This window comes from Labrus bergylta, chromosome 3, assembly GCF_963930695.1.
Source record: "Labrus bergylta chromosome 3, fLabBer1.1, whole genome shotgun sequence".
NCBI lineage: Eukaryota > Metazoa > Chordata > Actinopteri > Labriformes > Labridae > Labrus > Labrus bergylta.
In genome coordinates, this window is record NC_089197.1 from 2,949,905 (window position 1) to 2,964,802 (window position 14,898).

General features: G+C 41.8%; 1 protein-coding gene and 1 long non-coding RNA gene across 2 annotated transcripts; both read right to left on the reverse strand.

Annotated features, from left to right (window-relative positions):
- Positions 1–1,250: 1,250 nt before the first annotated feature.
- LOC136178493 (uncharacterized) lies at positions 1,251–2,270 on the reverse strand. The gene is made up of 3 exons (XR_010665899.1): positions 2,157–2,270; positions 1,857–1,962; positions 1,251–1,768 (listed from the first exon to the last, which is right to left on the reverse strand). It is a non-coding gene; the product is annotated as an uncharacterized lncRNA (long non-coding RNA).
- A 5,345-nt stretch (positions 2,271–7,615) lies between these two features.
- LOC136178561 (gastrula zinc finger protein XlCGF57.1-like) lies at positions 7,616–12,143 on the reverse strand. Its single transcript, XM_065952491.1, has 2 exons — positions 11,845–12,143; positions 7,616–9,554 (listed from the first exon to the last, which is right to left on the reverse strand). Exons 1-2 carry the CDS (start codon positions 12,011–12,013, stop codon positions 8,323–8,325), a joined length of 1,401 nt encoding a protein of 466 aa, XP_065808563.1. The 5' UTR covers positions 12,014–12,143; the 3' UTR covers positions 7,616–8,322.
- Between the last annotated feature and the right edge of the window lie 2,755 nt (positions 12,144–14,898).

A 14,898-nucleotide genomic window follows, 5' to 3' on the forward strand; every position in this document is an offset into this window, starting at 1 on the left:
ATTCAAATTAATTAATAAAATGTGAATTTATCATATAAAATGACATTTCTCAACTGAAAACAGCCAACACAAACTCAGAGCACGACGGAGACAGATGTATGTGATTCCACGCCCTTCTCTCCAGTTGATTTTGAGCCATTATTTTGTGAAAGCCCCGGGGGATCAGGAGTTCTGAGTATTTTTGATTTATTCAGTGACTTTTCTGTCTCCTCCTGCCGCGCTCTCGTTGCCGCGGGACCTCAGGGTTTACAAATTACGCACGGCAAAAAGCGCATCACTAACTTGTTCCTTAAAACTTAGAAAACATTCGTACATAGTTTAATTTCGACCAGTATTCTTACCTGTAATGGAAGAAATGAAGAAGAAAGAAAAACAAACGTGAGCCTTTTCCGAAAAGCCACAGTTCAGTACGGAATGCGGACTTTACCCTAGGGGATTTCAGCAGACTGCATGGATGCCAACTTCCGGGTTTTCTAAAATGCTGAATGTCTTTGTCCACCCTCACACACTGACTGACTTTGATGCGCGTTCCCACTAAGTCTGTGAGGGTTCAGGTCTGTCCTGCTGTCAGACCATGAAGTGTGTGATCTCTCGCTGATTTTATGAGCTTCTTATGCACCCTGTCCGCAAGTGGGCACCTGCAGATTTGGCGCGAGGGAATTGCCCATAGTTTAAAGCATTGTGACGCAAAACATGGGTTTCCTAGGGGAAGCCCGGAAGAATGGAGATAAGAGTAGTCACTACAAGTGGCTTATTAAGGGCTTTGGGACAGTGGCGGTTCTAGACCACTTTTAGTGAGGGGGCCAAACTGGGACCAGTTGTTTTTTCTTCAGAGGGGGAAATTAAACCCAGGTGAAAAATAGACAAAGATGATCGCTTTAATAAATATATATTATGCCAAATAATAGCGCACATCATTAAATATTTGTTTCAGTAACAGAATTTAATACTAGATTAAGAATCCGGTTGTTGACTCAAATTCTGTGTGTGTGTTATGAGGGGGGCTCTTCCTGTTGGAGGGGCGGCCAGCTCAGTGTAACAGGGGCACTGGCCCCCCGTTGGCCCCTGTCTAGAACGGCCCATGCTGTGGGAGGAAATTAAGATTCAGTCAATGAACGTACAAAGACGTGCTGATGGCAGAGAAGGGCTCCAGTGGGCCGACTGGTAAAGAGGTGTGACTTTGGGTGAAGTCAGGCTTTAGGCTTTCTAATGTTGTTATCAAAGACTGACCACACAAAAACACATTTGTATCAGGGCATTTATTGGTTCTGATCCACACATGTCCCCCCCATCTGCTCCCAGAGACTTTGCAACACCTCTACCCCGGATCACCGCCCTAAAACGACGGCTTCCTGTCCTCGGTAAAAAAAAAACGTAGCAAGTGCCCATCAAACAGTCTGTGGCTGCTTTTCCGACTCCTGAGGCACTTCTTCAGTATCTGGTTCTGCAGACTCATCCACCTCCTCCATCCACTCCTCCAGAAACGCTTCTCCTTGTGACGCGCAGAGGTTGTGCAAGACACAGCAGCTGTTGACGACGGTGGGGACCCTCGAGGTGCTGACGTGCATCCTCTTCAACAGACACCGCCATCTTCCCTCAGCCGCCCTAAAGTACTCTCCACCATCGTCCGAGCATGAATCAGTCTGTAGTTAAAGTTCGTCTGCTCGACGGTGAGATGCCCGTCGTCCGGGTAACCGTTCATCAGCCAGCTGAGCAGAGGGTACACAGGGTCTCCCAACAACATCACACCTTCAACATCTTTAGAGTCCTGGTTTGTAAACATGATAACAAATTAACCATTTCAAACAACCCTCAAGATTTCTCTGAAAGTAAGGCAACAAACAAGAACGCCTCACCGGTGGGAAAAGGTCGGCGCTCTCAGCCAGATCGAACAGCGACGAGTTCCGGAGCATGGTGGCGTTGCGTACACTGCCAGCCCACCCCACGTTGATGTTGGTGAATCTGTTGATTGAGAGAAAAAGAGGCTTTAATGATATACGAGGAGGGCAAGCATACTTCAAAGAGTCTCACATAACGACTTCACGCGTCTACAAGAACCATCTTCTTCTTAAGGTCAGAGTTTAGTAAGGGTGTCATCATTATTGCGGCGGCTTAGGATTGAAAATTGCAGCACAGACACTAAAGTGGGATTGTACCTGCGACTCGTTCATGTTAAAATATTTTAAAAAGTCCGAAAAAATCCAAAAAAAGGGGGTGTGTGCCCAAACTTCATGGCCCAGGTGGAATCAGATGAAGTAGGAACAAATATCCTACTGTGCGCGCCTACTTGTGAACATAGCATGCCTTCTAAAAGCTGTTTAAAGAGGACTCTCCCTAAAAAAAAGATCCCTCTCATATGACTTCTCGTCACGCGCCACAGTTTCCTGAACAACTGGTTTGTTTGATTCTAAAGTAACAGCACATAGTTGTTTTATTAGAGCACAGAGCATTTGGATGTCATGAGGCTTGGCTAATCGCTGTGAGATGTTATTGTTAGTGAGCAGCAACAGGCAGGGTTTGGATTTCTGAAGTTCCTTCCTGGAATGAAACACATCTTTCATGGTCGCAGAATGTGTCAAACATGTCATCGATATCTTCAGAGAAAAGGAACTTTTATCAATGAGGAAACAGAAGTTTAGAAACCTGTGTCCGATCAACTCTGATGATGAAAGCCATCATCACAACCAGAAGTTTTTCTGAATGAATGCAACCAGAACATAAATAAATAAATATTGTGATTGACATCTGCAGAGTTGTGAGTTCTGCTATGTACTCCTCCACTCCTCACTCCTCCCTCCTCACTCCTCCCTCCTCAACTCCTCACGCCTCCACTCATCCATTCCTCCACTCCTCCACTCCTCCACTCCTCACTCCTCCATATACAGGGGCCGGTAAGGACCAGTGTGCTCTATCTATTCTTCCTGTAAAGGTGAAGGTTTCAAATGGAAATCACATAATAACAACTTATGCCTTCTTGGATCCTGGCAGCTCTGGCACATTCTGCTCTGAACATCTCATGAAGAAGTTGAATGCTGCAGGTAAAAGAACCAGCTTTCTGTTACGGACAGTGGGGCAAGAAACAGTGAAGACTGCATACTCCTTGACAGGTTTAGAGGTTGCTGGTCTTGAAAGCAGTGATTTTCATGTGCTTCCAGATGTTCTCACACAGGAGAAAATGCCTGTGAATGCTGATGACATAGTGACACAGGATAAATGGCCACACTTAGAAAAAGTAAGCATCCCAAGTATCGAGAAAACTGTCGACCTGTTAATTGGCACCAATGCTCCCAGGTTATTGGAACAATGGGAGGTTGTCAACAGCTGCGGGAATGGCCCGTATGCCGTCAGGACAGTGCTGGGATGGTCCGTAAATGGTCCACTGAATGGAAACGGTGGTGCCATTGAGGCAGAATTTCCCTCTGCAATGGTAAACAGGATCGCTGTGTGTAAACTGGAGGAGATGTTGGCTGCCCAGTATAACCATGACTTCAATGACAAGAATGTGGAGGATGAAGGTCAAGAGAAGACATTAGGTTTTTGGAAATTGTCAATCATTCAGCAAAGCAGGTGGATGGGCATTACAGCCTGAAAATGCCTTTTAGGAAAGAGCAGCCCATGCTTCCAAATAATCTATTGGTGGCCAAGCAAAGGATTCTTGGGCTCAAGAAAAGGTTTGAGAAAGATTAACAGTTTCATCAGGAGTACGCAAACTTCTTCAATGACGTCATTGGTAAAAGATATGCAGAGAAAATCCCTCAACATCAGATGGACTGTGAAGAAGGAAAAGTCTGGTATATCCCCCATCATGGTGTTTACCATCCCAGGAAGAATAATTTGCGGGTTGTGTTTGTGAAACAGGACCAGTATGCAAAAAGAAGGTGGAGACAGGTTCAATACATCTGGGATCTGTTCTGGAAGCGGTGGGTTCAGGAGTGCCTCCCTCTGCTTCAAGAACGGCAAAAGTGGAACAGAGAAAGGAGGAGTCTTGTGCCTGGAGACATTGTCATTGTCATGGATTCAACTGCCCCTCGTGGCTCTTGGCTGCTCGGCCGAGTGATTGAAAAACATTTCCTGACAAACATGGTGTTGTTCGGTCTGTTCGCCTTAAAACAAAGTCTAATGTGTTGGAAAGACCAGTCACCAAACTTTGTCGATTGAATGCAGCTGAAGATGTTTAATGATAATGCATTAATGGCATTGTTTTTGTTTGTGGCTCTTTGTTTGTATTTTGTGAATTGTTAGCTCCACTTGTCACTAACAATTAGGGACCGGAGTGTAAGAGCCATATTCATGTTTTTGGGTCAAGCTGTAAATCATTTTCATGATTGTGCCACTGGGTGTCGCTGTCCTATTGTTTAAGTCACAGGTATATATGTACGTCACTTGTCAAGGTACGGGAGGTGTTTGACCCCAGAAGGGCTTATGGTTTTTGACCGCTGAGGCGGCAGGCGGCATGGAGAAACCACAGCTGTATTGTTTGTTTGTTTGTTTAGTTCAAAAGAATGGAAACTGATGGACGCTGTATTCACTTCATGGTGCTGCAATAAATGGATTGTATTATGCTGCAAACCAAAGACACGACTGCAGAAATCTTATTGATCGACAAACAGCAAACGGGATCGTATTGACCTACGACAGTACGGCGCGTCAGCCAGGTCACTCCTGGGAGTCAAAACAAAACGGCAGCTTTAGTATTAGACTAAGCTTCTATAGTGTCCCTCGTGTATGTTTTGTTTCGAGTGGGCGCGAGCCGTCGGCAGGTTTCACCCATTCCTCCATCTCCAAGTTCTCCTCGATCGTCTTCAGGATGTCTAAACTGATCGCGGTGCTGTGGGGGACGCACTGAGGAGAAACACAGACGAGCTCTGATGGAACAAACACCACATGACTTCAAATAACACGTGAACTTTATCATTCATGTGGAGGCAGAGCAATAACATAGAACACCTTGTTCTGGCTTCTGGCCTTACAATAAACTACAAATACACCAGCTGGTACCAGGAGATACGTTTTAAATAATTCACTACACATGAAATAAAACAGCAGCTTTGGTTTGAATATCACTTCAGAGAACATGTGTCTCTGAGTCTATACGCACGCCGTGTGTTTGTCAGGAGACTTCTCAGAAAACATATTTATATTTTCATTTCATTGTACAGTGTTCACCTTTGTTATTTTTTGTATTATATCTTTGCTTTAATACAGTGTATAGCTTCTGTACAGTTTATTTAAGCAAATGTACCCTCTTTAATGAGTTGCATTTTGTACTTTTCAAGCTCTAGTTTTCTTTTTTTGTTTCAAATGTTAAACCTGCATCAACAAAACGAGGTGTAATGCCTGCCCCTAAAAAAAATAGCTTTCATAGGATTGTTACTCATACACTGAAGCCATTGTCAAAATCCCAAATCAAGTCTGCCACTGATTAAATACTAAGTTTAAAAACCAACTTAACCAAACGTCTCAGAAAATGTAATGTAACAAGGTAATCAGTCCAACAAACAAAGAAAATATGCTGCTTTACTTTACAAGCTTTATGGAGACACCCCAACACCTACACTAATAACTAACTCACCTAAGCCTCACTTCTTCAATGGCTTGTCGAGCTCGAGGCGTCTCCCAAACTCGGACACCATCCCTGAAGACCACTGACCGAGTCACCTGAAACACACCGAATTTGGTGCACCCCCTCCCCAGAGTTACCACCAAAAATAAAAATGGCAAAATAACAAAGTGGCAAGTCCTGCTTGCCTGGCGGCTTGCTGATCAGGGTGCTCAAAAATAAAACTCTTGTCAAACAAACCTTGTTACACCATTGTAATTTTAAATATCAATTAATCAAAATGACGGTCAAACTAACAAGTACAACTAATGCTCTGAAGAAAGTCAAATCTTTAAATCTTCAAACAAATTGTACCAGTAACAAGTCAGAGAGGTTACTTACCACTCTGCACAGATCAAGTTCCAAACAAACTACACAAACAATCTGATACACAACTAATTAGATTTACAACTACCAAGTATCAAGCCAAATCCAAGTTCAGAAGTCAGACAAGCCCCCATTTTCTCACAACCCAGGAAAATCCTCCTAATCAAAGAATGTGCAAACTGTAAATCAGTGGTGATTGTAATGGTGAATGTGTGTAGTGTTGACGAGAGAGAGACAGAGGCTGTATCTGAATTGCCAAGTACATACTCAATCTTTCAGTAGACAGTACCTACTATCCATGCTGTATACTGTTAGTACCTACTATTCAGTAGGCGCGCACAGTAGGAAGATATTTGTTCCTACTTCTTCTGATTCATTCAGTAAAGAAGTGACATCATTTACGTGTCCCGAACCGGCCGCATTCACCTGTTTTCTTTGATTTTTTTGTTTAGCGTTATTCAAGAAGAGTAATGCACATATACAGTCAGGTAAACAAAAAACAATATTACAATGTAAATCAAGTAAAAGGCAGATTAAATAACTAAATAACATACAGTACATAAAGAAAAGAACAAATGAAAGACAGTAATATACAGAATATAAAATAAACCAATAAAGACGCATTTAAAGAGTTAAATCATTATTTAAATAGAGGGGGAAAGGTTTTATAATAATGCAGACATTTGTTATATTTTCTGTTGTTAATTAAAAGTAGTGATTTCAGACGGGACTTTAACTCTAGATTAAAAATTGATTAAATTAATCCACGCTCGTTTGTTTTGATTTGGAGGCAGACGTGAAGTGACGATTTACGTTTAGTTTCGCACAGCATTGTGGGTAAAATACAATTCATTTCCTGAAAGCACGCATCCGATCCATATTGTATAAACCCCGGAAATTAGTATCCATACTGAAATGTTCAGTATACTGAAGTTAACCCAAACAATGCATACTGAATGACCACGAAAGTTCAGTATACTGAAACTCCTACTAAAAAGTACTGCCTACTGAACTGTGGCTATTCGGAAAGGGCCCGAGAATAAGAAGCCACTTTAAATACTGAGGCCCTGTGTGCCCAGGTGCACAACATCAAATGAAGTGGCTCTGCCCCTCTTTACCTGAAGGCAACCTGAGTGGGGAGAAACACAAGGCAGCAGAAAGAGCACTGACTGGGTGTGTGGTTATGGTGCACCACAAAGAGTGCACAGTGATCTGGGTCGGAACTTTGAGTCAGAGGTGTTCCAGAAAATGGGCTCACTGTTATTGAGAAAATGCACAACACACCTTTTCGACCACAGTCTGATGGACCGGTAGAAAGATTTAACTCCACCCTGCAGAAGATTCTGGCCAAAACAGCCGAGCGCTGACACGGGGACCTTAGGATCCCCTACGCTGTCATGGCTTACAGAGCAACCAGGCACAGCGCTACCAGTTTCACACCCAACTTCATGATGTTCAGCCGTGAAGTTAGTGAACCGGGGGACCTGGTATCTGGCCTGCCCACCGACCCTTAAACAGCTCCTTCTTCCCCTGAGTATGTCCAGCAAACTCCGGGAAAGTCAGAGTGGAGTTGGATCATCGGATTGCCAGAGATGCACTGGGGGAGTCAGTGAAGCAGCAAAAAGGAAGCCAAAGAGAGAAATGATAACAGAACAAATATACACACAATTGAAGTGTTTTTTCCACATACCATTTAATTATACACACTGAAGGCTATAATGCATTTCTATTGTTTCTTCTAACAATATGTTGAGTAAATCCAGAATGCCAGATGACATCTACAAGTGTTGTCATTCAGTTTGGGATCAAAGGCTGCAGCAGTTAGGTGCCCAGTGGCCTCTGCACTCTTAATTAATCCTGTGCATGTTCAGGTGTCATTGAGATTTTCTTTATTTTGTATTCTGACTGCAGGATTCTTATTAAGGGTTAAAGGTTTTCAGTTAAATAAACATGGACCTGATCTGACTGTGGTCGCTCTGCATCAGGATCTGCTGAGTTCCTTTTCTTTACCAAAGAGACTTTAGGCACTCGACACAAAATAACACAAGTAGATGAAAGTCTTTCTCACTCTACATCAGTTTATTTATTACAAGGTGACACGTGAGCTGTCTGAAGAACTTCTGCTAACCAACACAGAGGCATCCAAGGAAACAGAGTGACAGAAAGAAGAAGATATCAGGAGAGAAGAAGAATCCTTACACTGTAACTGTTTCATATAAACACTTTAAATTCAAACGTCATAGCTGATCCCAACTTACTGGTTCATATGTCAGCAACAAAACATCAATGTCAGAAAAGTAGAGACAGATTTATGTCTTTTATCTCTTTTTTGTCTTATATACACATTAGTGATGTGAAGTTGGAATCCTTTGGATCAGTTTTACCATTGCACAGAATTAGCATTTCTCTCCTGTGTGAATCATCATGTGTGTGGTCAGAGTCTCTTTCTGGTTAAACCTTTTACCACACTCGGAGCAGCTGAAGGGTTTCTCTCCTGTATGAACTAACATGTGTTTTGTCAGACTTCCTCTTAAGGTAAAACTTTTACTGCAAACAGAGCAGCTGAAGGGTTTCTCTCCTGTATGGACTAACATGTGTGTGATCAGATTTTGTCCTAGGGTAAAACTTTTACTGCAAACAGAGCAGCTGAAGGGTTTCTCTCCTGTATGAACTAACATGTGTCTGGTCAGAGTCTCTTTCCGGTTAAACCTTTTACCACACTCAGAGCAGCTGAAGGCTTTCTCTCCTGTATGAACTAACATGTGTGTGGTCAGACTTTGTCTAAGGGTAAAGCTTTTACTGCAAACAGAGCAGCTGAAGGGTTTCTCTCCTGTATGAACTAACATGTGTGTGGTCAGATTTCCTATTCGGGTAAAGCTTTTACTGCAAACAGAGCAGCTGAAGGGTTTCTCTCCTGTATGAACTAACATGTGTCTGGTCAGATTTCCTCTTAAGTTAAAGCTTTTACTGCAAAGAGAGCAGCTGAAGGGTTTCTCTCCTGTATGAACTAACATGTGTGTGGTCAGATTTCCTCTTAGGGTAAAGCTTTTACTGCAAACAGAGCAGCTGAAGGCTTTCTCTCCTGTATGAACTAACATGTGTCTGGTCAGATGCCCTATCTGGTTAAATCTTTTACCACACTCCGAGCAGCTGTGTTGTCTCTTACCAGTCTTTAGTTTCTTATTTTTCAAGTTTAATTCTGACAGATCTTCTCTTGTCTCTTTCCAATCATCACTGTCAACAGTCTCAGGTTCATAAGAGTCTTCAGTCTCGACCTCAGTCTCTGGTTGTAAACGTCTCTCTGGATCTGAGTCTCTCTCTGGTTCTGCTCCTCCACAGTCCTCTCCATCAACTCCTGTTTCCATCTGTTCAGTTTGTCTCTGATGAAGCTGTGAGGACTGAGGTTTCTCTTCATCATCTTCACTCTTCACAGAGACAGGAGTGAAGGGGAACTTGGTGGTATCAGCCTCCTCCAGTCCTTGAAGGTGTTCTTCCTCCTGACTGATCCACAGTTCCTCATGTTCTTCTTTAATGTGTTGGGGCTTAGTGTCCTCCTGGTCCAGAATGTGGCTCCACTCCTGCTGCTCAGGTGGAAGCTCTTCTTTACTCACCAACAGCTGCTGGACATCTGCAGGACACAGTAAACAAACATTAACGGTACTTAAACTGCTTTTTAAATATTAATAAGGGCTGTCAAATGATTTCATTTTTAAAGGCTGAAAATCAATAGTTCACTAGAATTGATCACATTTTAATCATGTTTGGAATTCACTCATTTTGCATTTAAAAAAACGTTTTTAATGCTTTTATTTTGTAATGCCTTAAGCTTAGGTTACTTTACTTCCTCTTCGGATACAAACCTACCTTTATTTTGAAAGAAAATAAGGAACTTGTCTAAGGCTGTGAAGATTGAGGTTTCTCATCATCATTAAGTCCTGGAGAGCGGGCAGCCAAGGTTCGAAACCGACCTGTGGCTCATTTCCAAAACGGCAACAGAAAGGCTGGCGTTATGTAAATGAGCCATGTGCTGCTGATCACTTCCTGATTATGTCAGATACTACCTCTTCACACACCAAAGTGCTGAGCTAGCTCAATCTTTAGGAAAGAATAAGATATGTGTCCAACAGAGAGTTTTTGCAATTAAATTGCAGAAATTGCAACAATTATTTGCATTTTTTTTAATACAAAAAATCAAGACTTTTTTCATTAAACTACGTTCTTACACACACTTTGATGTAGGGATGTAATGATTCACGAGACTGGGTTCGCGATACGATTCTTTCACGATTTATTTTACAAATTGAGACTGAAGAAACATTTTGAAATAACTGAAAAAGATTCCTTTAATTTATTCATGAAAACACCATGGGGGGTGGGGGGCACAGACCCTTAAAGGGATCATGGTGTTCATGTGTTTCTTTGAATAACAGCAGTCAAAACAATTATTTCAACTTTTAACGGTCTGTCTAGCTTAGTTTTTGTTCCTGCAACTCCCTTTTCTGAGCACCCCTGAATGCATCTCTCATTGTCTGAGCACCCCTGAATGCAGCATGGTCACAGCGCATTTTCTGAGTAATGGCAGAGAGAGAGACATGCCCAGAAAAGTCTGAAGTAAGCTAAGCGGCCTACTTTATTTTCTGATGGTTCTTGAGGACTTTTTATTATTGTGCACACCCAGGCCTCCGCTGGTGAAAGTGTGCTCACCTGTGTGTGTGTGTGTAGTGTCTCAGCTACAGACATCACACCCCCAGTCTCTTATTCTCATCTCAGGAGACTTGAATCACGCTTCCCTGTCTGCCACTCTCCCTACTTTCACTCAGTATGTTGACTGCCATACCAGGGACAATAAAACTTTGGACTTACTGTATGCAAACACCAAGGATGCATACAGATCATCACCCCTCCCCCCCTCTGGGCCGCTCAGACCACAACCTGGTGAGACTGCAGCCCATTTACATACCTATGGTGAAAAAACAACCCCCCACAACCAGGTATGTGAAGAAGTGGTCTAAGGAGGCCACTGAGGCGCTGCAGGACTGGAGGACTTTACACACCTTAAAGTTTGGGGATCTGGTAGAATTTAAGACTACACAAATAATGTGTAAAGCAAAAAATAAGCTGCTACCTGTAAACAGACAAAAAGTGTTCAAAGACAGAGAGGGGGGTTATAACTTTAGAGGGAAACTAAACTTGAAACAGCATTATGCTCGGACCAATTTGAAAAGTTCAGAAATGAGGAAGGAGAATGTAAATCTCACAGCTGTTAATGGCGCCTGTTCATTTTGTTCTTTTTTTTTGGTTTGTTTTGTTTTTCTTAATCACTCGATTGGAGTATTTTTTTTTGTATTGTCTGTTTAGTTTATTTGATTGGATTTTGCATTTGTTAATGGTGAAGAATGGGGGTAGGACTTGACAAGCCTAGGCTTCTTCTTATTCCTTTTTGAACGAGTCAAATGTGTATTATATTGAAATTGGCTTTTTATTTTATTTTTATTTTAATAAAATGTGTGTGTGTGTGTGACACAGAGAGCAGAGGAGAATTGTAAACGACCATGTAGAGACAGAAATGACATGATGCCGTCGTGTAAAGAAGATAGAATAAACTATCGTTTCTGAAGTGGAGGCTGGCTTGACCGCAGTCTGATGCAGAGGGTGGCCTGAAGTTTGTGTGCCCAAAGATACAATTGAATAGCATATTGTTAAGGTTTCTAAAACGTATCTCCAATAACCAGATCCGTTGCTGGATTCAATAGGTGAAGACTTAAAGAGTCTTTTAGTCCAGTAAACTCAATGATGTTGTTAGCAGGAGCTAGCTGCAGCTAACACTGTGCTGTGTGCGTCTGTGGAAGTTAGCTAAAGGCTCTGCTATCTGAAACATGAGCAGGAAACACGTTTCCAGCAGTGGAAAGAAAACCAACCTGTTCTCTGTAGCTTGATTTCAGGAGTTAAAATCACATCCAGCAGTTTTCTTTGTCGGTGGAGCTCCTCTTCGTATCCACTTGTTGTTCTTTCTTCTGTTATATCTCTGATAACCGCAGCGAGCAGCCGTCGACTGAATAACTCTTTAAGATCCTTAAACCCGGCCATCTTACACACATCCAAGAGTCACAGAGGGGAAACTCAACTCAGCGCTGACGTCTTTACAACTTTACTCTGATCATCTACTGTTACGTTAGCACCCTAACGATCATTAATAAACACACGGAGAATCACGTGTCTGCTCAGCAGGAACGTTTACTCACAACTTGTGTTACACACTCAATGGTCCGGGTGGAAACAACCCGCTTTAGTTCCCTTTACAGAACACCTCCCCTCCCTTTGACTTGCATTGTAACCGCGGTTGACCTTTTTCCCGCCACCATATTGCTGTATTTAAAACTCTGGAAACCTATCTTTGTCTGTTTATCCTCATTCACCTCATTGAATAGTGTATGTAACACAGATTATGTCCAATGGGTGGCGCTGCTGTACATAATTATCATTGTCTTAAAACTGTAGAAAATACCGGTAGTGACTCTGCGCTGCACAGCTCCTCAGAAGTCTCACAGAATAAGAGCAAATGTCCGGGTAAAAAATAAAAATATATATATTCACATATCATTTATAGACCCTCTAACAATCATATTTTAGTTGAAGGAAATAAATTTGACAACAAAATATATATCTACGATTCCTCACAAAACATGGTTAACAGCTCGGTTGAGTTGCCAGTCTACGCAAACGGCCTGGCTCAAGTCACTCATTTCTTATTTTGTTCACCTTTTCTAACCATTGCTACTCATTTCATTTGTTGAATAAATTATAAGTTATTTTAACAAGTTCTACTCTCTGTGATGTTTACATATGAAAAAACTAAACATTTTGTTGCAGAAATGAAAGAAATCCATTCATATCCAAAGTAACCCTAAACAGTCAACCAGCTGGTTGACCTGCATATCTGCTTCCTGATTGAGTAATCCGAAAAATATAAACTGAAATGTTGCTTAATGAAGAGGCAGGAACACAATTTTACCAACAAATATTTTTTTGCAAATGGATTTCTTAGTGTGGAAGTCAAAGGGTTAAGTACGCATCCCCACCTGTGACATTTTCCAGCACTCACAGAGGTAGGATAGGATAGGATAGGATAATACTTTATTGATCCCCAGAGGGGAAATTCGGGCGTTGCAGCAGCACAGACAAGTAAACTCAAAATACACATTAAACAGAATAGATAAGATAAATAAAAATAAAAACAGGGGGTATATACAAGTACAAAATGAATGATGAAGTTAACTATGCATGGAAATTGAGACAGTATTTGCAGAGAATGACAAGATAAAGTGACAAGTGATGAATAACGTGACTTGGTATGATAAATAGCAGCAAGTAATGTAAACAGCAGAGACGAGAGGCAGTGTTGTACCACAGTAATGCAGAGTGCAGTTATATAATGTAGTATAGCAGGTTATCCAACACACAATACAAAAAACACAATGTTAGCAAATCTAAACACAATATAATATTAACTACAAAGTAATTAAGTACTAAAAGATATAAAAAATAAGAATGTTCTATATTGGTTGCCAAGCATTTACATTTTGAACCAGACAATATCACATCTGATAAAAATGGGAGATTTATAATTGTCTCAGGGAAACTATTTAATACAAAAGTTATCCTTGCCAATGTCTACGCTCCGAATGCTGATGATGTTAGCTTTTTTGATAGTTTTTTCTCTCTTCTCAATGGCCTAGACACACATTATCTAATACTTGGTGGGGACTTCAACTGCTGGTTGGACCCGACCCTGGATCGCTCTTCCAGCAGACCAGGGGTAGTGAGTAGATCTGCCTCATGTATCCAGTCTTTAATCTCTGAGTTTGGGATTTCAGTTATATTCCTCAACCCTAGAGCGAGACAGTATTCCTTTTTTTCAAATGTCCATCACACTTACTCCAGAATAGACAATATTTTTGTTGACAACAGACTAATTCCTCAGGTCCATTCCTGCACATATCACAGTATCGTCATATCTGATCATGCCCCTGTTGTGATGTCAATGCTATTTCCCAACGCTCCACAGCCTACGAGGGACTGGCGTCTCAACCCAACCCTACTTTCAGACCCCCAGTTTGTTAAATATATAGAAGAACAGATTAGCTTTTTCTTTGAAACTAACTGTACCCCGGATGTCTCTGCTCTTGTGGTCTGGGACGCATTTAAGGCCTACTTAAGAGGACAAATAATAGCATTCACTGCAAATAAGAAAAGACAGTCTCAGAAGGACCAACTGGAATTGATATCTAAAATCCAAGAAACTGATCGACAATATGCACTTAACCGAACTCCAGAACTATATAACCAACGATTGGAACTGAAAACTAAGTTTAACCTTCTCACCACTTACCAAACGGAAAATCTCTGGTTAAAAAGTAAAAGCACCTACTATGAACATAGTGAAAAAACTGGGAAATTGCTGGCTAATCAACTAAAGGGACTAAGGGCTAAACAACTTATAACAAGTATTCACACAGACAGTGGTGATACCACTCTAGACCCCACTAAGATAAATGATACCTTTAAAGGTTTTTACTCCCAACTGTATACCTCACAATTTAATGGTGACGATGCCGCTATTAAGGCCTTTCTTGACCCTTTGTCCACCCCAACCATTCCGCCAGAGTTGGTGGAGAAAATGGAGGCTCCTCTGTCTCAGGCGGAGATAGCCCTGGCTATATCATCCATGCAATCCGGGAAGTCCCCTGGCCCTGACGGCTTCCCAGCTGAATTTTTCAAGAAATTTTCAACACTCCTCTCTCCACGCCTTGCTACTGTCTTTTTTGAGTCTCTTAGGCGAGGCTCACTTCCTCAGTCGATGAATGAGGCTCGTATAACTCTTATAGCTAAAAAGGGTAAGGATCCCACATACTGTGCCTCGTACAGGCCAATCTCCCTGCTCAACACAGATGCAAAAGTCCTCGCTAAGACAC

What these genes read in the sequence shown, in the direction of transcription:
- LOC136178561 (XM_065952491.1), bottom strand. Translation starts at nt 12,013, where the DNA reads ATGGCCGGGTTTAAGGATCTTAAAGAGTTATTCAGTCGACGGCTGCTC. An exon ending in AATCAAGCTACAGAGAACAG is followed by an intron (nt 9,555 to 11,844) that starts GTTGGTTTTCTT and finishes TGTGTCCTGCAG; the next exon opens with ATGTCCAGCAGCTGTTGGTG.